The 24,806-nt window shown below is 51.0% G+C and overlaps 2 protein-coding genes across 4 annotated transcripts; both read right to left on the bottom strand.

Annotated features, from left to right (window-relative positions):
• Positions 1-15: 15 nt before the first annotated feature.
• Positions 16-24,031, bottom strand: TREM2 (triggering receptor expressed on myeloid cells 2). Of its 3 annotated transcripts, XM_078055354.1 has the most exons (15): positions 23,826-24,031; positions 22,157-22,235; positions 20,711-20,829; positions 19,585-19,719; positions 19,352-19,461; positions 18,232-18,475; positions 17,362-17,477; positions 14,473-14,587; positions 13,844-13,926; positions 13,183-13,399; positions 8,316-8,475; positions 6,499-6,849; positions 5,016-5,106; positions 4,128-4,321; positions 16-240 (listed from the first exon to the last, which is right to left on the bottom strand). In XM_078055354.1, exons 10-15 carry the CDS (start codon positions 13,288-13,290, stop codon positions 17-19), a joined length of 1,128 nt encoding a protein of 375 aa, XP_077911480.1. In that variant the 5' UTR covers positions 13,291-13,399; positions 13,844-13,926; positions 14,473-14,587; positions 17,362-17,477; positions 18,232-18,475; positions 19,352-19,461; positions 19,585-19,719; positions 20,711-20,829; positions 22,157-22,235; positions 23,826-24,031; the 3' UTR covers position 16. The 3 variants fall into 3 exon arrangements, with proteins under 3 accessions (XP_077911480.1, XP_077911479.1, XP_035942802.1); XM_078055353.1 differs by lacking the exons at positions 14,473-14,587; positions 17,362-17,477; positions 18,232-18,475 and having other exon boundaries at positions 23,830-24,031; XM_036086909.2 differs by lacking the exons at positions 16-240; positions 18,232-18,475; positions 19,352-19,461; ... (2 more) ...; positions 22,157-22,235; positions 23,826-24,031 and adding an exon at positions 3,783-4,032.
• Positions 18,251-23,972, bottom strand: LOC144378928 (natural cytotoxicity triggering receptor 2-like). Its single transcript, XM_078054358.1, has 2 exons — positions 23,697-23,972; positions 18,251-18,475 (listed from the first exon to the last, which is right to left on the bottom strand). Exons 1-2 carry the CDS (start codon positions 23,970-23,972, stop codon positions 18,251-18,253), a joined length of 501 nt encoding a protein of 166 aa, XP_077910484.1.
• Positions 24,032-24,806: the final 775 nt, after the last annotated feature.

Below are 24,806 nucleotides of genomic sequence, written 5' to 3'. Positions count from 1 at the left end.
CATCTGCCTCAGACAGTCACGTGGGGCTCTCGGAGGCCATGGAGAGGGAGGCAGGCACTGGGGGCCCCTCTGTGGGTGGGGATAAGGCGCCCTTCCGAAGCCTGGTTGGTTCAGTGCTTGGGAACTTGACCATGAGGGTCGGTAGGGGTGGGCGAGGCAGGGTGAGAAGGCCCAAGGACAGGCAGAACCCAGGCTCTTGGGGCCCGGTTAAGGAATGAGGTGGGAGGAGGATCCCAGTAACTGGAAAGCAATAGAGAGAGAGGGAAGAGAATCCTCAGGGTCTTCCAAAGATCAAATCGGAGGATGCAGAGGTGTGAAGGAGGAAGGTGGAGTGTTATTCTGGTTCTATAGTCTGTAATGAGCACACAGGCCTGAGCTCTCAGGAGACTGTCCGGTCCTGCTGCACGACCTCACAGCAGGAGGCCCCACTCCGAGGTGCCCTGGATGGCACCCGCCTTCATTCACTGTGCCCGGTGCTCTCGAGACTTGGCAGCGTGCACCCATGTTCTCCAGTTCTGGCAACCGCATCCATCCTTTGATAATGACGCCCCATTTCCTCTTCCCCCGTTTTCTGGAACTCCTTAACTAGTTGGATACTGAACCTCATGGATTCATCTCATTTTCCTATCTTTCCTCTCTTGTTTTCCATCTTTTTGTCCGTTTTGTTCTGATCTCGAGAAGACACCCTCATCTTTTCCTTCCATCCCTTCTATTATTGTGTTTATTTCCTTAGTATTTTCAATTTACAAGGTTTCTTATTCTCCAGACATTTCTTATAGCATATTATATTTGTTTCAAGAATATCCTAGCCTGTCTGTTGGGAGACAATTCTCCACGGATATTTTTACATTTCTGCATGGTCTGGGCACTGATCGAGCTTTGTTCTAGCGTGATTGAATAGCAAACATGCCTTGAATGCTAGAGAGAGTGTATCAGCTCCAGAGGGACTTGCTTAGACAGATCTACCCCCTCCCTCGAGAAGAGCTGTTTACCTTCCAGAGTAAAGGTGTCTCTCTCCCAAGAGAGGGAGATGGGCTGATGCTGTATATAAATTCCAAGCCTCATCTTTGGAGGTTCCTCTCCTGTGACACAAGCCCACTGCCGGCACAGAAAACATATGGCCCCCATTCACGTTGCCCTGTTGAAAACTGGGGTTTGGGGACCCTGCACCAAATGTGGGCGATAAACCTCCTGACCTGGGACAGTGGTGTTCAGAAAGACAAGGGCAGGCAAGGTGGGGATGGCTGAAAGGGGCAAGCTGCCCCTGACCTAGACATCACACCTAGAAAGGGGCTAAAGAAACCACCCTCCTTCCTTCCTCTCCCCCCCTTTCTCTCCTCCTTCCCTCTCCCTCTGCCTCTCTCCTTCCTTCAGGAGCAAGGGAGCTACCAATGGGGACTGCGAACAGGAGCCCGAGAAAGCTGGACAGTGTGTGAAGCTGGAAGTGGTGAGAGGGTGACCAGCTGTCCCGTCTGCCTGGTGCTGTGAGTTTTCCTGGGGACATGAGACTTTTGGTGCTACACTGGCGAAGTGTTGGGCAAACTGGACAGGTGGGTAAGCCTCATGGGTGACATGAAAGTGCTTATATCTGTCCTGCCAATATGCATCAGGTTTTCTTCGATTTCCTTACGAGAAAGCTATTACACTAATGGGCCGTGAAGAGGAGACCTGTCCTCAATATGTAACCAAGTGTCTAAAACAGGTACAGTCTACACCTTTGCAGGACAGAGGTGACCAGGCCTCAGGGAGGTGTCAGATTGTGGGCATTAGAGAAGAGGAAGGAAGCCAGTGTTCATCTGGGACCTGCTCTGCACCAAACATCTGGCCTGGGACTTTCACTAATGGTATTTCTTTCAACCCCACAAAACCCCAGCAAAAACAGGGTTGATTTGTTTGTTTGTTTCTTTTGTTTTTTAATAGGTGAGGTTCAGAGGGGTTAAGGAACTTGCTTCAGGTTTCTGCGTAGGAGGCAAATTTGGAGCTAAATTACCTGACCCCCTTCAGTCCCGTGTGCACCCCAGAGAGTCCAAGGCAGGGGATCCCAGTGGCGATCCAAACCCTGAGGGGACGTCAAAATGTGGCAGAGGAAGAAAGACAAAAGGCCAAGCTCTCAAGAGCAGGCAAGCAGCAGGCACTCTCCAGTGACGCACACAGGGGACCGTCCCCTGCCATCTTGTCGGCCTTGGTGCTAGCAGGTGGACAGGCTCACTCCTGGCTGCTAGACTGTACCTCAGGTCTGTGGGAAGGAGACGGGGCCCAGAACCTGATGAGGAAGCTTGACGTGCCGCTGAGTCCAAGGACCTGGGACACATAGCCTGGACCAGCATCCCGGAGCTGGGGACAGGGCCAGCGCAACAGCCTCTGTGGGGAGTGGGCAGGGCTTGGCTGGGCTGGCTCCGGGGAGTGATGTGTAGTTGTGAGGCTGGACACGAGGACTCCAAACCCCAGGAGCCCACGCCCATGGTAGGGGGCAAAGCCCTGGCCACAGGGGCTCCTGGGCTTCCACCTTGCCAAGGCCAAGGATGGGAATGACTCATTTCCTCCTCTTCCTGCAGGCCTCCCTGGGCAAATCTCCATCCCCTCCCTCTCACTCGTGGCTGCGGTGGTGTGTTGTGCTCGGGGGAGAGATGAAGTTCCTGAGCCGCCCTGGCTGTCCCTCTGCCCCAGTCCTCGGGTCCCGATATCCTCGTGGTTCACTTCCTCACCTCCTCCCAGGGCTTCTCCAGCGGTTCCTTCTGATGCCCTCTAGCATGACATCATCCTGTCCCTTCTGCACTCCCAGTCTGCCTAGTCATTTGCTCCTCAGCACTTTATCTTTTTTTTTAGATTTTATTTATTTTGTCAGAGAGAGAGAGAGAGAGCACAAGCAGGGGGAGGGGCAGGCAGAGGGAGTAGCAGGCTTCCTGCAGAGCAGGGAGCCCGATGCGGGGCTCGATCCCAGGACCCTGAGATCATGGCCTGAGCCGAAGGCAGACGCCTAACCGACTGAACCACCCAGGCTCCCCCTCAGCTCTTTATCTTTTAACACACCATCTGGCTGACTTATTTATTGTGTCTGTCTCCCTCCCCTCCCACTAGTCTGTGGCTCTGTGTGGGCAGGAATCTTGGCCCATTTTGTTCACTGTTGTGTCTTGGGCGCCTAGAATGGTATCCGGCACAGAAAATATCTGTTGAATAAATAAACGAATAAATGAGCAGGCTTGAGCTAGAGGGAAGGGCAACTTGAACACCAAGCGAAATTTGCACTTCCAGGCTCTGCTGGGGACTTGGGGTGACGTCATTCCCTTTTGAGCCTCAGTTTCCCTTCTGTGTAGTGAGAGGCTCAGAGCAGTTGTTCCCGGCTCTGGTATGCTGCACTATATAAGAAACTGTGGCTGTTTGCCTGTAGAGGAAGTAACAGGAGGAAAGCAAAGCTCTGGGGAAGGGAGTGGATGAGTCAGCTGGGAGATGGACTGGGGCAAGGGTGGGCAGCAATAATCCTAGAATAATCCTCCTGAGGGGCAGGAGGCAAGTGGAGGAGAGGGGAGCCAGACTGGGTGCTAGAGAAATCCCAGAGGAGGAGGCAGGATTCAGTAATTAGATCTAGGGAAGGGAGCGAGAAGAAGACAAAGATGGGTGGTGTGGAGCCTTTGAGAATGGCGGGATGCAGTAGCCTAAGGCCTGAGGCCCCGAGGGGTCAGAACTTTTATCTCATCCTCGGCCAAATTCATTCTCCTAGCCCTGGAGCAAGAGAGAGGCCTTCGCAAAGCCCCAAACCATCCGATTAAACATGAAGTCTTGGATTTATTTGGGAGAGTATTTAATGCCCAGTGTATAGAAGTTGACAAATGTTCTCCCCCTCCCCCCCCCCCACACACACCCTTCTGTTTCCAGGACCAGGGGAAGCAGAGAATGGGCAGGCTGGCCTTTTGCCAAAGCAGAACCAGGAGTCTTGGTGGCCGAGGGGCCAGTGTGCAGGCTGGGGTGGTTCCAGCAGGCCTCTCCTGGGCCTCGTCCCATCAGGGGTCCTCTTCTCTCATGTGTCTCTCCGCTCTGCAACCGACCGATGCTCACATGGCCCCTCTGAGCTCCACCTTGCCACCCCTGCCCCGTCCACCCCCAGCCACTGCTGTGCTCCTCATGCTCACCTGTTAGGGTCTGGAGCTGGTAACCTGGGTCGTGGCCACAGTCCAGCTCACTGGCCGGGGGTGTCCCCAGTTTCTGCCCACGCCAGGCCATAGCCCAGAGGGCACTGGCTGCTAGAAACTTGCTGAGAAAGATGCAGGCCAGGAGGAGAAGGATGGAAGTGGGTGGGAAGGGCATGTCCTCTTTGGAGAGACTCCTTGGAGACACAAGGAGGACATGAGGGAGGCCTTGGGGTGGCCCGCACACTGAAGTCTGCCCTCGGAGAAGGAACAGGGAGACACTGGGAGCTCTCAGGGGCCTAGAATAGCTCCCCACCCAGCACCATCCCTGGGATGAGGCTTTGTGGGCTTGGGGGAGCCTGTAATCAGGATCTACCTGCTGAGCACATTTAAACACTTCCCTTGCTGAGCAATTACCTGCTGTGCATGATGGTATAGTGGGGGGGGGGGTGCACATGTGTACACTGTGGTTACATTAACAATATTTCAACACCAGTATACAGGCATGAACCAATCAGAGCTGATTCTGGTCCTACCAAAGGAGCAGGTATCTGCTGGGGGTCCCAGTCTTGTACTTAAACTTGTATTGTTGTTAAACTGTGGGCTGTCAAAGGGCTGCCAGGGGAGGAAGGGGAGGCTGGGCATTCAGCAGGCTTGGAGCAGCAGTTATGTATAAAAAAAGAGAATTTCAATATTTTAACAACTGGCATGGCCATACCAACACACAGTGGTGGTTGGAGGTTGTGTTCAGACAAATCATCTCCAGGCCCTTTCATGCTTTAATTGTCTTCAAATTTGTAGTTAGTTCTAGGACCCCAGCCTCCATCCCATGCCCAGGCTCTGCACGGCGGAAGTCTGCCCAGAGACCTTAGCAGAGACCCGTCTCTATACCTGGCGATGCTGGGCTCCACATGGATGTCCTTGAAGCCTTTGGACTCTTCGGGGATCCAGAGCTCTCCAGGGTCCAAGTGATCAAGGGGGTCTGTGGAAAACAGAGCCTGTGAGCCTCTAGCCCCTCCTCCTTGAGGCAGCCGGCTGCAGTGGGGAGAACCCATCTGGGTGTGGTGAGGCCCCCTGGGCTCTGGCCCAGAGCAGATCGGGTCATTAGCCTCTCTGAGCCTCAGTCTCCTCACCTGGAAAGTGGGTCGAATAGAAACACCTCCTTTATAGTAGTGTTGCAGGATTCAGGGAGAGCATCTTGTATAGTGCTTAGCACCTCATCAGAGCTCGGTAACTCCCACCCTCCCATTACACAGGGTCTTTGGGAAGGTCAGGTGCATGAATGGATGTATTTGAAAGTTCTGCGTGAACTGTCAGGCTGTCTACACCAGCTATGGATTATTATTATTATTATTACTTTATATTATTTTCCTGCCACCCCCTTGGGAGTTGGCTGAGGCCTAGACCCTGATAGGGCTGAAAATTTGTGTCTCTTCACCCAATTCTCCCCCTTCCTACCATGTAACAGAGTGATGGACGTGGGGTTTGGGTCTAGGGCAACCCGTTTCCCCTCCGCTCCCCACCTTAGACCTTAGACAAATGGCTCATTTCCACCATAAGGGGCCATGTTGTGGGGGAGGAGGTGGGCAAGGGGGAAGTCAGAAAGGGGACTGTACCGCCAGATTTCTTCTCCTTGGGGACACACGGTGTTCTGGAGACACAGGCAGAAGGCTTCCCTGGAGGGCTTCCCTGTGCCAAGCTCAGGGGTGGGGAGGACCCCGCTGCCTGGCAAGCCTGGACTGAGGACCCCAGGTCAGCTCAGCAGCGGGAGGCTGGGGCGTGGGCTGTCACTTACCCCCAAGCACTTTTAACCCTGTCACCTCATGGGCGCCTCACAGGAGCCCTGTGGGGGCAGCAGGACAAACATCATCATCTCCATTTAAAGATGAGGACATGGAGGCCCAGAGAGGCAAGCACATCACCCGGGGTCACAAGCAGTGCCCCTTCCTCGGGCTGTTTTCTGCACCAGGTTGGCGCTTACTTTATATTGGCAGGTCCTTTGGGTAATTGGGTGAGGGAGCAAATGAACCTCTTCCTACTCCTTAAGGGCCGCTTTAGGTGTTCACATCCTAACTGGATGCCAAATGGATAAAGCTGTTTGGGGAGGCAGGACCATAGCCAGCTCATTCGGTGCCTTGTGCAAATTAGAGGCCAGGACCCTTCCTGCCAGGGATGCGGTCCTGCCCCAGGGAGCGCAGCCTGGAGAGGGGCGCCAGGGCTGGAGTGTGGCCCCCATGTGCAGTGAGCAACCCACACAGCCATCCACTGTGGCCCTGAGTGGGAGGGCAAGAGCCGCATGGTGGGTGTTCCCAGACATCGGGGACCTGGTCCCAGCCCAGGGATGGGCCAGCGGTGCAGTCCGCCACGCACTCACCAGCCAGCACCTCCACCAGGACCCTCCTGAGGGTGTCGGCCTCATCCCTGTACAGACTCTGGCACTGGTAGAGGCCAGCGTCATGGGCCTGAAGGTTCCGCAGCGTGATGGTGAGAGTGCCACCCAGGGCGTCGTCCACGATGGCTGTGCTCCCATTCCGCCTTGTTAGGAAGGACAGCATCCATGAGCGGTGGGTGCTAACGACCCGCTGGCACGGGCCCCCTTCATCCAGCTGGCGGCACCAGGCTTTGCGTCTTCCCCAGTGCTTCAAGGAGTTGTAGGGGCAGGAGACCTGCAGGGACCGGCCTGCCATGCCCTGGAACACCGTCATGTTGTGGGCTCCGGACAGCTCTGGGGAGGAGATGTTCCTTCACTCTTTGTTCATTTACCAAATGTTTCTCGAGCGCCCACTGTATGCAATGACCAAAGAGATCGAAATCTTGCCCTTAAGGAGCTCAGGTTCTTATTTAAGTTGGGAGAAGGTGCACAGCCCACCGTGACACCCAGGTCCTAGGTCTGGCTTTAACACCGTTGGACTTGCTGGGCATTTTTAAAGAAGTAACTGACCATCTCTGGGCCTATTTCCAGAGACATTGGTCTTGAAGTTCCCTCCAGTTCTATTCCACACATTTTCTCCCTATCATATGGGACCCTCTCCATCTCAAGAGAGCAGGGCCAGTGGCCCCTCAGCCTGGGCTGGATACCATCTCCCGGCCCTGGCCATTCATGCTTACTCTGCAGCTGCCCACGCCCGCACCGGCTCTGCATCTTCTCCTTCTGACCTTTGGCTCCCGGCTTCCCTATTTCTGTGGCTTTGTTCCCCTTTCAGGAGAGACTCATCTCAGAGCTATTTTGGGGGAGACATGAGGCTGCTATTTTGGGGACCTTTCTTGGGGCAGGGGAGACAGGCTTAGAGCACAGTCTATTGCCAGGGCAGAAGCTGCAGAAGAATCACCTGGAGCCCCCTGCCTCAACTTCCCCTCTCTTGGTCCTCCCTTACCCTGTCTTCAACCATATGGTGACAGAAACTTGGAAGACAAGATCAGGGAGTGGGTGGCCTGCCTTTAGGAAGCAGTGCTCCTTCCACTTGTCACCCTGTCCATCCCTCTGCTTCCAGGCAGCCCCCGGTCTTCCCCCCACTCCACTCCTAGCTAAGAAGCCTCAGGAGCAGGGCTCCGCTGGAACAGCCTCTCCTCTCACCAGGCTTGCCTATTGCTCTAGGGGAACAAGAGGCACCTTCCCCCAATAAAAGGAGGTAGTTGTGTGCAAGAGTCTGGGGTGTCAGCCCTCCAACTCAGTGACAGAAATCTTCAGCCCCCTTAACTCCCTTCCAGGGCAGAGGACAAGAGGACCTTCACATCAGCAGAAGAGGCACCCCGAAGATGCACATGCTTGGTTGTGGGTTTCTTCCCTCTTTCTTCCCTCCCACATTGCCATCCCTCTGGGCCTAGCGGTTCATAATTTTAGGGGCTCTTACCCATGCCCCCCAAAACTTCCCCCAACTGCTAGCTAGTGCCTGAGATGTCACTATCAGAATTCCTTCCTTTTCCATGTGGCCAGAATCCACCAGCCCCTTATACTTCCACCTGTATGAAAAGTCTGACAGTGGGCTCTCACACGGGGGAGGGAGGGAGAGCACATAAAGCACATAAAGCACATAAAGAATGTGGGGCGGGTGGGGAAAAGAGGGGTGCAGAACATGCTGCGGATTTTAACCGCCTTTATAGTTCAGCCCAGTGCTCCCCACCCACCTGCCCGCCATATACTCAAGGAGGGGACAGAGAGACGGCAGGGGCAGCAGAGGGACGGGGTCCTACCTGTGATGGCGAGCAGGATGAGCAGCCAGAGAGGCTCCATGCCTGCCTTCCCTGGTGGAGGGCAGACACAGGGTACCTTGTGCAAGATCTCGTCTTTCCCTTGAATTGCAGAAAAGAGAGGCTTCAGGCACGTCAAGTGCTGCCCACAGGAACTAGGCTCCTGGGGATTGAGAAATAGTCAGGACTGGGGTCTGGCTTTATGATTTAGGGAGGGGTTGTGGGGGGGGGTGGGGAGGAAGGGAGAGGAGGAGCCAGCCACTGCCTCCCAGCAGCCAGAGGCTGGGGATCCCAGACCTCTGAGAGGCCAGCCCGCCCTACTGCCCCTGCCGGCCAGAGTGACCCCGAATGGCTGGGGCTGGTCAGTGTCCAAGGCACAGTCCTCACTGCTGTGTTCAGACCCTCCTGCTGCCACTCACCCACTCACAGCACCTGCCACACTCTGGTTCCGGCCTTACAAGGGATAGGGAACTGCTGGACCCTCAACCAGCCCCTCTTAGTCCTTCCCTCCAGGCCAGCATCCCTATAGTGTGGCAGCGTCAGACTTCAAGTCCCTCCTTCCTCAATTCCTGTGTGTGCAACCACCCATCCATAACCTCTCTGTGTCTCAGTTCTTACATCTATAAAATGGGAAGAATAATAGTGTGTAGAGTTATTGGGAGGGTAACATGGACTTCCACAGGCAAAGTGCTTTAGAATAGAGCCTAACTAGTACTATTATCCTAGTTAGCAGGGGAGGGGAAGATGGGCTCTCCACGAGAGGGAGAATTTTCTCTTCCACCTGCAATCTCCTGCCCAAGTTTATCCTCCCTTGCACAGCTGGATGCCTCCTGTGTGCACATGCTCACACGGACATTATTTTGTGCACGCACACACCTATGGGACAACACAGGACGTGACCTTTGCTGGAGTTCCGGGGGGGGGGTGCTTTCCCCACAGGTGCGGGCCCTTGAAGGGTGATCCAGGCACAGGGACTTGCATGGGCAAAGGCAAAGTATGAAATGGCTCGGTGGTGAATCAGGGATGGGGTGGGGGAGGTGGGTCATTCCCAGGGGCAGAAGTCGGGTCATGCTGGGGGAAGTAACTGGAGAAGCTGAAAGAGCCCACAGGGACCCACAGATTATCAGAGTCTACTTTGGTTCCTTGCAAGAGCTCACTGATTTGTTTTTATTCACTTTACCCTTATGTACTGTGCATCTACCATATGTGCAGGGAATGTGCTTGGACATGGGAGTGAATGATAAACATAAGACAGTCCTTCACTTAGAAATCAAATGCCCAGTCTTGACCTAATGGCTCAGGAAAAGAAGGGTCTGAGGCCACCTGAAAATCACTCTATAGGTACCCTTCTATGGTCTTTTTATAAACCCAGGATTATTGGCATATCATTTACATACACAAAAATTCACCCCATTGGGTGTCTACTTCTATGAATTTTGACAAACTCATATATCTCTGTAACAACTGCCACAAGCAAAATACAGAACACTTCTATCAGCCCCCCAAAAAAGCTCCCTCATGCCCCTGTTAGCCAATCTCTTCCTCTCCAACTCAGGTCCTGGCAACCACTGATCTTCCTTCTGTTCCTACAGCTTCCTGCCCTTTCTAGAATGTCCTATTCCCGGAACCATATGGTATGTAGCCCTGAGTTTGGTTTCTTTCACTTATCAACATATATTCAGCACGCATGAAGTTACACTTCTCAGTAATTCATTTCTTGTTATTGCTGAATATATGTCATTGCATAGCTGAACCACACATACTTTATCCATTCACCAGCTGATGAACATTTGAGTGGTTTCCAGGTGGGGGCAATTATGGAAAAGGCCACCATAAACATTCATGTACGTATATTTTGTGTGATCATACGGTTCATTTCCCTTGGCTAAAATCTTAAGAGTGGTAGTGCTGGATAGCTTTTTTTTTTTTTTTTTTTTTTTTTTAAAGATTTTATTTATTTATTTGAGAGAGAGAATGAGATAGAGACAGAGAGAGCATGAGAGGGGGGAGCGTCAGAGGGAGAAGCAGACTTCCTGCTGAGCAGGGAGCCCGATGTGGGACTCAATCCCGGGACTCCAGGATCATGACCTGAGCTGAAGGCAGTCGCTTAACCAACTGAGCCACCCAGGCGCCCTGGATAGCTTGATAAAAGCTGCCACACTGTGTTGAAAAATAGCTGTATCATTTTTGCATCCTAGTCAAAACTTGATATTGGCAGGGTTTGGCAAAGCCATTCTAATAAGTTTGTGACAGTATCTCATTATTCTTTTAATTCTATTTTCATAATAACTTACCATGTTGAACATTTTTCATTGTTTACTTGCCACCTATATACCTCTTTTTGGCAAAGTATGAGTCCACATCTTTGTCTATTTTTTATCATTGATTATTATTACCATCATTATTGAGTTGTAAGAATTCTTTATATATTCTGGATACAAGTCCTTTCTCAGAGATATGATCTGAAAATGTTGTCTTCCAGTCTGTAAGTTGTTCTATCTTTCCCTTAATAGTGTTTTTTAAAGAGTAGAAGACTTTAATCCTGATGAAGTCAAATGTACTGATTTTTCATTTATGATTTGTGCTTTTTGTGTCCTAAGAGTATTTTTCCTACCTCAAAGGCACAAAGATTTTCTCCAATATTTTCTGTTAGAAGTTTTATAGAGTTAGATTCTACATTTTGGTCTACGATACATTTTCAGTTAATTTTTGCTTGTGCTGTGAGATATGATTTGTAGTTTGTTTGTTTGCCTCTGGATATCCAATTGTACCAGCATAGTTTACTGAGAAAACTATCCTTTCTGCATTGAAGTGGCCTGGTCTTTTTGTCAAAAATCGATTGACAGCTAGGTCTATTACTTGACTGTCCATTCTCTTCCATTGACCTAAATGTCTCTTTACACCAGCACCACACCACTGGACCACTCATTGTAGCTTTATAACAAGTTCTGAAATCAGACAGTGTGAGTAATCCAACTACGTTGCTCTTTTTCAAAAAGAACTGGCATTGGCTGTTCTAGTTACTTTCCCACATAAATTTCAGAATCAGCTTGTCAATTCATTACACACACACACACACACCACCACCACCACCACCACCACCACCCCAAAAAAATTGCCTGCCAGGCCTTTGATTGGGATTCCATTGAATCTATAGCTCAATTTTGAGGGAACTAGGCATCTTAGCACTACTGAGTCTTCCAATGCATGGACACAATCTTACCCTTCATTTATTTATTTATTCTATGGTTTCTCTCACCAATGTGCTTTGTGGTTTTCAGCATACAAGTCTTGCACACATTTTGTTAAATGTCTATGTAGGTATGCCTACACCTAAGTATGATTTGGGTGCTATTTTAAATGTGTCTAGCTTTCTATATCTTAGACAAAAGCAGAACTCCGAAGTCTCACGAATCTTACTTTCTGGCCCATTTATGTGCCATTCTGACCTTTTCTTCCCACTTCCTTCCTACCTGAGGAAAGGCTCTTTTTATTCCTGTAAACCTCATAGCAAAGGGCAGATATCAAGAAGTCTTTACTGATTCCTCGCAGCACATGCATATCAAATGCTCTCATCTTTCAGCTCGTGCTAATTTGTGGTTCAATTTCCTGATCCTCACATCTGAGCGCAGGAACATTTTGCAATCACCCCACTCCCACACACGGGGCTAAATCTGTGTTTAAAGATACCTGCCCCCTCAAATTTGGGCACAGAGATCTTTTTCCCTTTATCTTTACCTCTGAACCCCATCATTCACTGATGCGTGCATTCATTCAACCACCATGTCTGTGCCAGTCACTATGCTAGAGAACTCAGGTCTCTCAGAGCCTCAGTGTCCCTGGATATAATGGAGACTGTTGTTGGGGAAGTCCTAGACCAGAAGCATGGCTGGACATATGAAACATTCTTGATGTCTCTCATCAGCTGAGACTTCACAGCTGCTGGACTATCCCTTTTAAAATGCCTGGAGGTTCCCTAGTGAACTCCCTCTAGCAGCTCTTCTAATGATCACTCTCCTCAAACACACCCTCCTACTCCCCCCCCCCCCCGCCTTCCCTAGGGATAAATCAAGACTGTCATATGTGAGCATCCTCACCATCTTTCAGACCTGCCATTAGCCTCTCAGCTTTACTCAAGCCACCTGAGTGGCAGGGGAAGCACCGGGTTCCGGTTAGGACCATGGCCAGAAGCAACACTTGGGCTGGGCTAGGGGATAGGTGGGGTAGGGACAGCTGACATGGGAACGGGCCTCTGAAAGCTGGAACAACTCAAACTCTTTCAGGGAACACCATTGGCCCAAACTGGGAAAGCCCCTGCCCAGCCCTGCCTGAGAAGTGGGCTGGAGAGAGTAACTGGTGGTGTTCACCACACTCTTGGCGAGAGCCACCAACCACAAACATCAGAGCTCACAGATACCACTTGCTGATAAGCAGCCACTTTGACTTCCCTTTCCCAGTTCCCTCCTCAGTCCTGTCCTGCTTTTACTTGTTCTCACCTTCCTGGAGTCAAGTCCCAACCTCTCTCTCACTTCTGACCTCTCTCACACTTGATCTTCTTTCTCCGCCTTTCTTTGTATTTGGACCATCCATCACTCTCTGATACTTCCAGCTGAGGCCGGTCTCCCATTCTTAATGTCTGATATTTTCTTAGTTGAGGACCTCAACTGTCCAGGGTCAGTACCTCCCCTCTTCAGGGCAGGACACCTCCCAGGGACTGCGGGGTGCATGTGCATGTGCTGGGATTGTTTTAGGTCACTGGCAGGCAGCAGCTGATGGGCTGCAGGATGGCAGGCCCAAACGGAAGATCTAGACAAGAACACAGGAGCTGGGAGGCAGGGACCCAGGCACGACACCTGACACAAGTCATTACCTGAGGCAGAAGCATAGGGAACCTCTTCGGCTGCTTTCCTCTGTAGCCACAGCTCTGATTGGTGGTCCCTCCTCCACAGCTCCAGCTCTTGCTTGGCTCCAGTAACATAATTCTCTCTTCTGCTCTTTCAAGTGGGGACGTTCACAGCTCCCTGTCTTTGGATGCATCACCATCCCTTGGTGGTCCTCTCATCCTTGCCCACTCCTCTGTGGGAACCCTGTTAATATGATCAGCAATTGAACCCTTCTGTGTGTGCCCACCTGTTCCCGGAAGGGAACTTGGTCTGTAACTACCTACCGCCTACTGGGCGTTCCTTTCACTTTTATAGAGGGAATGGGAGAGCCTGGGACCCTCTTCCCAGGGGCACATTCGCTTATCCCAACTATTTTCCAAGCTCCTACCATACGCCAGGCACCGTGTAGGTGCTAGGAAGGTGCTATAAATAAAGGAAGCACCACCTTTCTTCCCAGATGTGGAAGTGATGCTGATATTGTAAATCTGTATTGGTGGGATTTTAAGCCAATATTCTGGGTTCAAGGGAGTGAAGGGAGACCCTCAAATGAGTCATCAGAGAAGGTTTGGGACATTTCTGGTCATTTCAGCCAGAAAGGCACATTTGAGCTTCTGTTCTGAGTGTGAGTTGAGAAGTCAGGATGCCCACCAGGGTGCAAATGGGGGCCCAGGCTTGGACCACAGAGATCTGCCAACTGAAGATTGGTCTTGCCATGGCCAGAAGCATATGCCCTAAAAACAAAAGAGGATTATTGGAAAATGTAGTCTAATGAAAAGAAAGAAAAGGGTCCCCCCCCCCAAAAAAAAAAGAAGAAAAAAAGAAAAGAAAGAAACAGTTCTTCCAGAGAGGGGCTGATTCCCACCCCCAACATTGAGGGGACCTCACATGGTGGCACTGTCTCCCTGTCATGCCCTGGCCTGAGCCAGGTCACAAGTCCTTCCCTCTACACCCAGAGAATGTTGGGCAATCGGGGATCAACAAGGAAATAAACCCTGAGACCAGTGTGCAGCTAGATCAGCCCTTCCTGACATTATCTTACCATGAAACCCTTTTAAAAGTACTCTAAATTTTGAGACATCCACAGGAGCTCTGGAGTTATCATTTGTGCCAGGGTTAGAGTAGAAACCAAAAACAGTCCTAAACACAAATTAGTTGCTGCAAACTTTCACAATTTTCCGAAACATTCCAAACAGAATTTTTATAATCACAATATAGAAAAATCAGATAATTTTTAAAGACCTAGTGTCAAAATTACAGCAAGATAAGACAACACTTACTAACTAGATGACATACATCAATGATGTCAACAGTTACTTGGTAAATACTTCTTATGCAGTTGAAGCATCACACTTGCAAAGCATAGGCAATGTCTCCCCAGGATCACCTGCCACACTTATGTAGGGCACAGATTCAAAGGGAGATTATTTCTATTATAATAACAATGTGTTCAGCATTTTAGAAATCTTTTTTAAAAAGTATTCAATTAACTTTTATGTGAAAAATATATAAAAATGCACTCTAAAAAGGGGTAAAAGTTGTTCACAATTCTACCACTCAAAACACACAAGCATTTATTGAGTGCTTACTATGTGCTAGGCATTGTTCTAAACACCTCTCATGTGTTTTGTCATTATGTGTGAGGTAGACAATATTATTGTTCCAAGTACCTGAGATCCAGAGAAGTTAAATAACTTGCCCGAGGCCACACAGCTAGCACAGGTGGAAGATCCTGTTTAGATCCAAGTAATGTGGCTCCAGAGCCAGGCCTCCTAATCTTACTGAATGGAATTTTCCTCCATTCCTCTAACCCATTCCCCAGAGATCATTGCTACTGATATTTTTGTGTTTGTTCATCTAGCCTTTTTGCTATGGTCACACACAGAAACACAAACATAAAGGAGCTCATGCTAGACATATCATTTTGTGGCTTGCATTTTTCATTTAATATATCTAGAACATCTTTCCATTTCAACCGATATCTACATAATATTCCTTGGTGTGAATATAGCATAAGTTCTTTAATCAGCCTTCCATTATTGGATATTAAAAGAGTTTCTACGAGTTAACTCTTGCAACTTGTGATAAGCATAACTTACTTTTCCTTACATTAAAATGTTTGGAGAAAATATATTACTAGCATGGATTATTTTCATGTGACACTTATTAATGTCTCTTAAAACACAAGTTTTGTGTAGCATTGGGAAGTGAATCTAGATACTTCACTAGCTTCAGTAAGCTTCAGCTTGCTATCCCCTTCTTCTGCCCTCCAATCATGTAGCAGAACCTGCTGTCACTCACCCTCCCACCCCACATCGCCAAACCATCCCCACAAACTCAAATATCTCAGCCTAGAAGATAAGACCTAAAATAGCAGGGACCAGAGAGATATGGAGGATCCATTCTTCTCCCCAGCTCAGGCCCAGCTTGTTGACTTTTGACTGTTTGGTTGAAGAGACATGATTCCTTCAGTGAAGACATTAATGACCACCAGTGGGTGGGCAAACTATTAAAGAATCGGGAAGAACTGGGTCGAGGAGAGATTGACTGGGGAGGAGCGGTGAGCCAGATGGTAGCTGCCAGCTATTGACAGCAAGATAAATGTGGACTCATGTGTTTCCTTGAAGGACAGAGTAAAGTTTCAGATTGTTTTGATGACTTTTTGTTGGTGTCAGCCTGGGTTTCCTTGAATGAAGCTCCTTGAAAGACAGGACCCTCACCAAGTCCGGCTTGTGTATTTGTTAGGCACATGACTGCCTCAGTAGGAAGGAAAAGGGACTTGTTTTGAGCAATCCAGTAAGGATTCCTGGGAGAAAGAAGCTCAGGCAGGAGAAGAGGCAGTAGCAGTTAGGAAAGACAAGGCAAGCCAAATTTTTGACTGTTGGGAAGCTGTGGTAGGATTTAGAGTTTACATTAAGAACTTTTATTTCACCATGGCATCTGGCTGACAAATGAGAGGAGGGAGAGATCACTGATGACTGCATAAGAGGTTTTATGGGCCAGGCCTGGAGGGGGCAAACTATAACTTCCAGAACCCAGTCACTCGGCCACCTCTACCTGCAAGAAAGGCTGGACTGTAATCATCTAGCTATGTTCTCAGGAGGAAATAATTTGGGGAACAACTACTTAACCTCTTTCAAGAGTTAAGACTTTGGGAAATTACTTAACGTGGGTGTGCCTCAATTTTCTCCATCTTTAAAATGATGGGAGAGTACTTACTTTATGGGGATGTTTGAGCCATTAATGTATGTAGAGGAATGTGACCCATAAGAAGCACTCCGTAATTGTTGGCTTACTAGCCTTAATCACTCAGGGTATCCCCAGCCCTAAGCAGTGGCTGGCAGTCAGCAGACCCCTATAAGTACTGTGTAATGACTATAACTCCAGGTGCTCTAGTCTGAGTAAATCCTTTGGGTTTGGACAGTTCATGAGGAACCTGACCCCTGGGATGGCTCATGGTGCTGTAGCCAGGAAACCTGAGTTGAGAAGACCATGGTGAAGATGGGCTCCCTCAGTGGGTATATAGACTAAAATATAGACCAAGAGGCACTGTCAGGAGCCTAGAACCATGGAGGACCGGAGGTCAAATGAGTCCATAGGTCAGTTCCAATGACTTTCTCAGAGCAAGGCCGGGTAGGGTGGGAGGTCAGGGTAGAGCAGTTGCCCAGCCTCTAACAGTCAGATCTGGGGAGCTGGAAGGGCAGGGCAGGGACCCGAGGAGCTAAGGTGATGCTCAGAGCACCCTGCTCTCCACCTCCTTCAATTCGGGGTTGTTCCTGAGTGTCCCCATGCAGCCACAGACTGGGGATAGAACCACATCCTCGGCACAGGGAGCCTGGGATGTCACAAGTGACAAACACTTACCTCGCCTTCCTCCCTGAGGAAGACCTTGTCCTCGTACCCCAGCCTGCCAGACCTCAGACCACCCACCCTTCTCCTCTCCAACCCCTCTCCCTTTCTGGCCATGAAGCAACCTGACCCTCAGGTCCCACCCTGGAGTCAATCTGATGTTTCACTGTGAATGACAAAAAACATTCACAAACAAGCTGCTTGAGCAAGAGGCGGTGAATTCCCTGTCCTCGGAGAGACTGAGGCAAACACTGCATGACTCACTGGGATTTTGCAGTTGGACTCACTGGCAATTGGATCCGATGATCTTTAAATGTTACCTTTGAGAAGTGATGAATCGGCAATTCAAGCATTCTTTCCCATGACGTGGCAGGACGCCACCCTCCACCCCCATGGCCTGGAGTTTCCACAGTTCAGAGTCACTCCTTGGGGGCACCTAAGAAAAGGGGGCTCTGTCTCCATAAGGGCCCTGTGCAAGTGTACTAGGGCAAAACAGGAGGTAGCCCTCAGCCCACTCTGCTTGAGATGCAGCTAGCTGAGTAGATGATAGTTTCCATGGAAGGCAGAGGAACCCAGATCAGTTCTGGTGGAGCTGCAGGGGCCACCATGGGGAAGGAAGCTCCCATGCCCCACCTTGACCGGCAAGGCCAAGGGTTAGGTGGGACCCCTGAGAGGCAGGCACTGCCCACGTCCTGTCAAGGTCATTTGTGAGAATCAAATCAGGAGGTCAGGAAGGAGAGGAGGAGCTAGGGTGGAGAGATAGAACTTTCTAGCCAGGCTTAGCGGCCCTGAGAGAGCAGCCCTGGCTGTCATGAGTAGTGTCACCAAAAAGGAACTTGCACCGTGTGTCAGGATTTCACAGCCCCTGGTCAAGAAGGAAGTGAGGGTCACAGAGTGGGGAGAAGATTGGGTCACTCGAAGGCACTGGGGTCCAGACCCTATCTAATTGCTCCCTGGGAAGGGGAGCAGGCAGGTGTCTAGAAACCCCTTCTATAGGCCCCAGAGCCTGCCCATCACTCAAAGCTTCTCCCTTCTGGAGTGATAAGGACTTCCCTTTCCTCCTTCCTCCTCATCTTCCTTGTAGGAAGGGATGACCTTTTGCTGCTTTGGGACCATCTTTGCCACACTGAAGTGCCCCCCATCTCTGGTAAAGCAGCCCTGTGCCTCACAGGTATTTGCTAAGTGCTCACTGCCCAATGAAGTTTGTCTTTAGCTCTTGAGCTCCCTGTCCAGGACAGTCAACTTGGAGGGCTGGGGTCTGGTTCCAGCAATGCTGGCATATTCTACAGTCAGAAGGGGGTCAGGCATGGGCTTCAGGTTGGGCTGGGTGTTGACATAGATGGTGTCCTCAGAGCCAAATTGGTTCAGGTGGGTAAGTGAGGCATAGCAGATGGCCCCAGTGTCCTCATCAGAGCCCATCTGTCGATTGGAGCCCTGGGAATCAAAGAAGACAGACGTTCATTGTACAGATCATAGCTGGGAGTGGTCAGTGGCCCCCGGGCCTGCCCAGAGCTGGGTGGAGGACAGAGACAGGGATAAGGTGTGGAACAGAGTATGGACTCTGCAGAGCCTCCGGGAATGGCTAAAGGCAGCAGAGTCGCCATCACTGAAGATGTTTAAGAATAGGCTAAGGAAGAGGACACAGGGTGTGATCCATGGCCCAATAGCACCAGCATCCCCTGGCAGTTTGATTAAAATCTCGGGCTCCACCTAAGATCTATGAAGGCAGTCTCTGGGGGTGGGGCCCAGGAAATTCTGTTTGAACAAGTTCTCCAGGTGATTTGTATGCACACTCAAGTTTGAAGACCATTGATCTAGAAGAGCACTTGGTAGGGATGCCATTTGTAGAGTTGATTCCAGCATTACAGAAGGTTGAACCAGATGACTTTAGATCCTCCCAATCCTGCGATTCTGTGATTTCAAGAGCCTTAGGTCTTTAGACAAGACAGACCTACCCAACGGCAACGTCCCGGTCCCCAGCTCCTGATGAGAGAGCACCTCGGGAGCCATGTTTTTACCATGGGACCCCCGTCCCCCTAGCTGACTGGACTGGTGGCAGCCACACCATGAGATGGACTCCCCATTAACAGTTGACTCCTGTGGGGGTGAAGATCAAAAGCTGGGGCAGTCAACTTCTTTTTCTTTCTAAGGGGTTTGAATTGGGAAGGATGGGGCCAAGGGTGCATGCTGATGAGGCAACAGGAGCGTAAGGAGTCACGAGTGAGCCCAGGTCCAGAGTGAACAGAAACTACAAGTAAATACAAGCTGGGAAGCTGAAAACAACAACAACAACACTGACAAACAAGATACCCAGGAAAGCTGAGATCGCCTCTGCCCTGGTGAGGGATCCTTCCTATGCACAGTGCTCTGCTCTTTCTGGGCTGAGATGTTGTTATAGATGTGGTGTGATTTGTCCTCACCTACGAAGAAAAGAGTCCAGTTTGGGGCAGGGTCCTCTCCCTAGGTCCCGTTCCCCTGGGAAGGCAGGGGTGCTGGAGGTCCCCACTGGGCTGAGGGACCAGGGCTGGGTCTGGAAATCCTACCCGGCCCCGGGGAGTTCACTGGTGGCCAGCACAGAGCGGTGTCCAGGGATCAGACGTTGGTGCCAAGGAGCAAATCAGACTGGCGGCATGCAGCTAATTTGCATAAAACTGGGAAAGCTGAATCAATTCCAGTCACTGAAAGTTCCAAATTTAAACATCCATTTAAGTATAATCTATTTGCTGGTGAAGTTGTCTATAATGCCTTTCAAAATTTTGGACCAGGAACCACAATGAGAAACATTTTATCTTACTCCCACATATACAAACACACACACTCATACACACACACTCTCTCTCTCTCTCTCCTAAAATAAAAGTCAAATGAAAAAATATTTATCCTTCCAATGTGCAAGCCACTGTGACATTTTGCTTTTCTATTTTATTTTATGAAAATAGTATTGTGACCCACTAAATTGACTATACATAGCACAGTTTGAAAAATATGTGTATACAATTTTACAACCCATTACTATTTAGGATTTTTATAGCACGAAAAATTAAAATCACTGAAGTCCAACATAGTGCTGACCTGCCTCCACATCTCAATCTTGTCAACAGACACATCACACTGGATTATATGGTTAATAAATACGCAGCACATATGTCCTAAACAAACCAAACAACAAAAAACAAGGCAGGCATCATCAAAAGGAACTAATCTGATAAGTCTTGCACAAAATGCTGGTGATTTTACATGTGATTAATGCTAAAACCTTGCAACGTGGGAGATTAAAAAGTCCTTTAATGCTTTTAGGAAGACAAATTTTTAAAACAATAGTGACAATTAAAAAACAATACTGTTGACCAGAAAGGTTTTTAGATAAATTTGTTTAAAAATCCTTAGCTATAAGAAGATGGCAAAATATATGCTCCCAAATGGACACTAGAATTCCCGGGTTTAGGCAAATGAGGCTTGGAGGGTACTGACCTTGATTCTGAAGAGAATGATCCCGCCTGCTTCTCTGACAAAGCAAGAGAACCCAGGGATCCTGACCACTTCACCTCAGAGGCCTCAGTTTCCTTGTTGGTAAACTGGGCATGAGAAGCCTTCGCTTCAGGCTCGCGGGCATGGTGACATCATGGCTAAGCCCTGGGTGGTCTGCCCAGAGCCAGCACTGGGGTTTACCTTTCCTGGCGCTTCTGCGGGCTTTCCTGAAGTACAGGGTCATGAGGAGGGTGAGCACCAGCGGCAGCAGGACAGCCACCATCGAGCTGGGAACGATGAGCTGCCAGTTGCCCTGGGGGCTTTGGAACAAGCAACGACCAGCCAGGTGAGGAAAGTGGGAGCCAACCTTCTGCCCAGAAGCCATCCCTCTCCCCATGCGGGTGGCCATGACAGACTCCTGCTGAGCTGGCCAGGAGGCAGCCCCATGGTCAAGGGCTCTGCCCTGGAAGCCGTGCACGTCCAGCCACGCCTGGGCTTGTTTCGTCCTCTGTGAAACGGGGATGTGTTTGCTCCTTTTCCCTTTCTGGCTGCTGTCCCCTGACTTGCCCCTGGGTCCTTGTTGCAGGGTCTGTACTCACCCCTCCCACATCCTGCTCTTAACTATTCTTGGTCCCGGTTCCTCACCCCTGCCCATGAGATGCGTTCAGCTCTCAGAATACTGGTGTCCTGTGACCAACAGCGCTGCCAAATAATAAAAGCCTTTGAAGAGTACCCGTCTTAAGTCAGAGGCAGAGCACTAAGGTAGGCTTCCTTACACCACAGCAGGCTCCCAGGGAAGGTGTCTGGCGTGTCAAGGGTCGAAGCCCTAAGCCCGGGAGGCGGCAACTCTACACCTCTCTGCTCCATGGCCAGCACCACCTAGTTTCTGGGTATAACGCCTTGAAGCAAGGAACCAGGGTTTGTGAGAGCCCTGGGGTCCCATCGCAGTGATGGTGGATGGGGAGAAGGCAGGGGAGGATGGAGGCCGGAAGAAAAACAGCTGTTGGGTCAGTCCCAGGGGCTGGGTCGCTGGAACCATCAGGCAAGGGGAGAGAAGAAATCAGGCCATGGGTTTGTAGGAACTACAGAGTGCGCCCTTCCCCAGGACCCCTGCGGCTTTGGGACAGAGAAGGGCTGGAAGAGGGGAGAGGCAAATGAGGCGGCACTGGTCACGTGCCTGGCATTGGGCCAGACCCAATCCCACCTCATCCTCACAGCCACTCGGTGGTTGCCAACTGGGGGTGCTTGTGTCCCCCAATGCAAACTTGGCAATGTCTGGAGACACTTGGGTTTGGTTGTCACAACTGGATGGTCTGGGGGAGGTTTGCGCTGTTGCTGTCTAATGGGTAGGGGCCAGGGATGCTGCCAAATATCCTACAGTGCACAGGACACCCCTCAGACCAAATGTCAATAGTGCCAAAGGCAAGCTACCCTTCTGTAAGGTGAGGATGTCATTGGCCCCATTCTGCAGATGAGAAAACTGAGGTTTAAAGAGGCGAAGTGACCTAATGCAAACGGTTTGACTCCCATTTCATCCCTTGAGAGCCAGGTAGCAGTGGAGACATGGTAGCTGGAGGCATTTGGCACAGTTGGCCGTGGGTGGGAGAAAGTGGAGGGCGGAGAAGACGGGGAGGGAGGTGACAGTACCTGTCAGTGACAGGGCTGGTGGCAGGGGTCCAGGCTCTGGTCCCACTGGGGGTGCTCCTGGTGGTAGGCAGGGCTGAAGCTGTAAGAGATGACAATGAGGGGAGCACTCCCATGTGTTTGCCCCACACTCCAGCCTCCCCACTTCTAACCCTTGGCCCTGGGAAGGAGGAGCCCACATACGGCCCTGGGCCAAGTGGGGACTCTGAGAAGCACCATATGCCCTGCAAACGAATGGAGGTGTTACTCTGTGTGGTGTGGGATTTCCCTCACAATCAAGTGCTCCAGTGCAAGTGTCTTTAGGTTAGGATCCCATGGTCACTGGTATATCGGATCTATTGCACAGTCTTTTCTGCTTTCATTGTTCTTGACCATGTCATGCACTCTCAACCTATAATGCGTCCCTCACACCTCCCCCCACTTTTGTCTCTTCTGGATCAATTCCTGCTCACTCATAAGGCCCAAGTGGTATCACCTCCTCTGGGGAGTCCTCCAGGAGAATCCATACCACTGCTTTCTCCAGGAGCCTTGTCCCTCCCTTCACTGGGCCGCCATCCAACAGGCTTCCATTAGGCCACCTACCACCCACCATCTTAACTGTTCACTTATGTGTCCGCCTTGGGTGCAGGGGTCAGAGGGGGCGCTGTGGAGGATCCAGCACAGGATAGTCTTAGGGTGTTTGATTCCCCTTCCGGAGTGCAGCCCCTGCCCTCCATGGAGTGGACAGTGAGCCATGGCTTGGGTGGTGACTGACCAAGCAGCTGACCAAGGTCCTCTGGGTGCCCAGCTCACCGAATGGCTGAGCAGGCTTGGCAGCTGGGCTGGGGTCTGGGAAGACGCCATTCAAGCCCTGGCCATCATAGGGAACCACAGGGGCCTTTGCAAGTCTGAGGTTTTTCAGGAAAAACACCCAGGGCCTCAGTCAGGAGTACCGCCCGGCTTCCCACCTGAGGCTTAAGGTCTCTCGACTCTAAGGAGCAGGTCCAAGGTGAAGACCCAGGCTCTCTGAGCCCTTGGCCACTCCCTGTCTCGCCCCCAAAGTCCCGTGTCTGCCTCACTAGCTGGCTGTCTCCTGTCTGTCCACATTTCTTAACCCACCCAGTCACCTGCAACTCAAGCACAACCCTTCTAGAGAAGGTTAAGGGTTAGGGATTAGGGCCAGGCATCGGGATGCCCAGGAATAGCCCAATCAGCCAGTCTTGCTCAAACCTGAGGAGGCCTTAGAGTCATTACAAATCAATGGATGAGTCTTGTTAGTAACAACAAAAATGTTCAGAGAAACGCATGTGGTGGGAAAGGAAGAACCAAGTGAGCCAAGAGGTCTGAGTTCTGGTGCGTGATCTGCCCTTAACCAGCAGTGACCTTGGGCAAGGGGCACCGGTTTTTGGCTATAAGAGCACTGAAGACAATTATTTCAGAGTCCTTCCTAGCTCTAACATCTTGTGATTTAGGACGACTGAGATACCACCAGACGGATGTTTCTATGAACAAAGATCCTGGGGGATTTGTAGATTCCACATGAATAAGATCCAGAGTCTTCTACCCTGAGCTCGGTCATGGTGATGATGAAGTAGCCCCATCTGATGTTATCCTGAATGGAGTTTCGAGGCTTCCAGGGCACCCCCGGGAGCCTGAGGGAGGTGGTTAACAGGGTACAGGTCCGTGCTGATACCTGCCTGCACCAGACTTTCACCGGTTTTGAGGCTTGCTGGGACTGGTACGGGCATTTCACGGAGACTGACTTCCCTTCCAGCTGAGGCAGCGACTCTGGCTTCTGTTCCCACGAGCCTGAAAATACGCTCTCATGGCAGAGAACCATTCCTCAGATACTGCGGGGCTGGCAGGTGGGCGCCTCGCTCCTCAAAATGTGCCCCAGACCCAGAGGCCTCTGGCCACAGCCCAGCCTGCCCCGGCCCTCCCTCTGCATTGCCCCCTTCACGCCCGCCTCACCTGGCCATCTCCCCCTCCTCTTGCCCCGTTCCCTCCCTCTGCCCTCCTCATCACCTGAGGCCAGGAGCACCAGCAGGACAGGGGGCAGCAGGCGTGTGGCTTCCCGGGGCATGAGCCCTCTTCTTGAGCTGGGGGGGGAGCAGGGAAGCCCTGAGGAGAGGGAGCCAGTGCTGGGGCGCAGGGGTGGGGATTCGGCCCAGCCACTCTCCCTTGTCTGGGAAGAAGAGCTGAGGAAGGCAAAGTCCTCCAGGGGGGCAGCGGGAGGCCTGGGAGGAGGGGAGGTCTTGGCCTGTAGGCGGGACCCTCCTGCTGCAGGTGCTTCATGTGGGCTGGCTCCGGTCTCAGGGCTGAGGCTCCAGGGGGACTCTGAAGCTTCTGCCGGCCCTCTCATGCCCAGCCTCTTCCTCCTTGTTGCACTAGGGTTGGGGTGTAGAAGGCTGTGAAAGTCCAGGAAGAAACTGGTGAAACCAGAACCTATTTCTCCTTTCTCCATCTCTCCTCTATCCTACCACTTCCTCCCGGCCCCAACTACTGCCTCCCCACCCAAGTAAAAAGTCCCGGCTGAAGGTGAGTGACAGAGTTAGGGGACCTCTTTGGAGGTGCCCAGTGGTCTGAGACTTCCTGCCCAGGCCTGTCTGGGAGCCCGGGAGCTCTGTAGGGATTGGAGGGGCAGAGGAGAAAGGAGAGGGAGAGTCATTTCCAG

The sequence above is a fragment of the Halichoerus grypus genome, chromosome 9 (genome assembly GCF_964656455.1).
Source record: "Halichoerus grypus chromosome 9, mHalGry1.hap1.1, whole genome shotgun sequence".
NCBI classification, from domain to species: domain Eukaryota; kingdom Metazoa; phylum Chordata; class Mammalia; order Carnivora; family Phocidae; genus Halichoerus; species Halichoerus grypus.
The sequence above is the reverse complement of the archived record's forward strand: the minus strand, read 5'-3'. Positions and strand labels throughout refer to the sequence as shown.

Coding starts and splice junctions, on each gene's coding strand:
- TREM2 (XM_078055354.1), bottom strand. CDS start 13,290: ATGTTACTGGAGCCAAGCAAGAGCTGGAGCTGTGGAGGAGGGACCACC. Junction 6,850..8,315: donor CATCCTGCTCGCCATCACAG/GTAGGACCCCGT, acceptor TCTCCTCCCCAG/AGCTGTCCGGAGCCCACAAC. Junction 5,107..6,498: donor CCTGGTGGAGGTGCTGGCTG/GTGAGTGCGTGG, acceptor TGTTTTCCACAG/ACCCCCTTGATCACTTGGAC.
- LOC144378928 (XM_078054358.1), bottom strand. CDS start 23,972: ATGGTTCTCTGCCATGAGAGCGTATTTTCAGGCTCGTGGGAACAGAAG. Junction 18,476..23,696: donor TCACCATGACCGAGCTCAGG/GTAGAAGACTCT, acceptor TTTGATTCCCAG/GGCTCCAATCGACAGATGGG.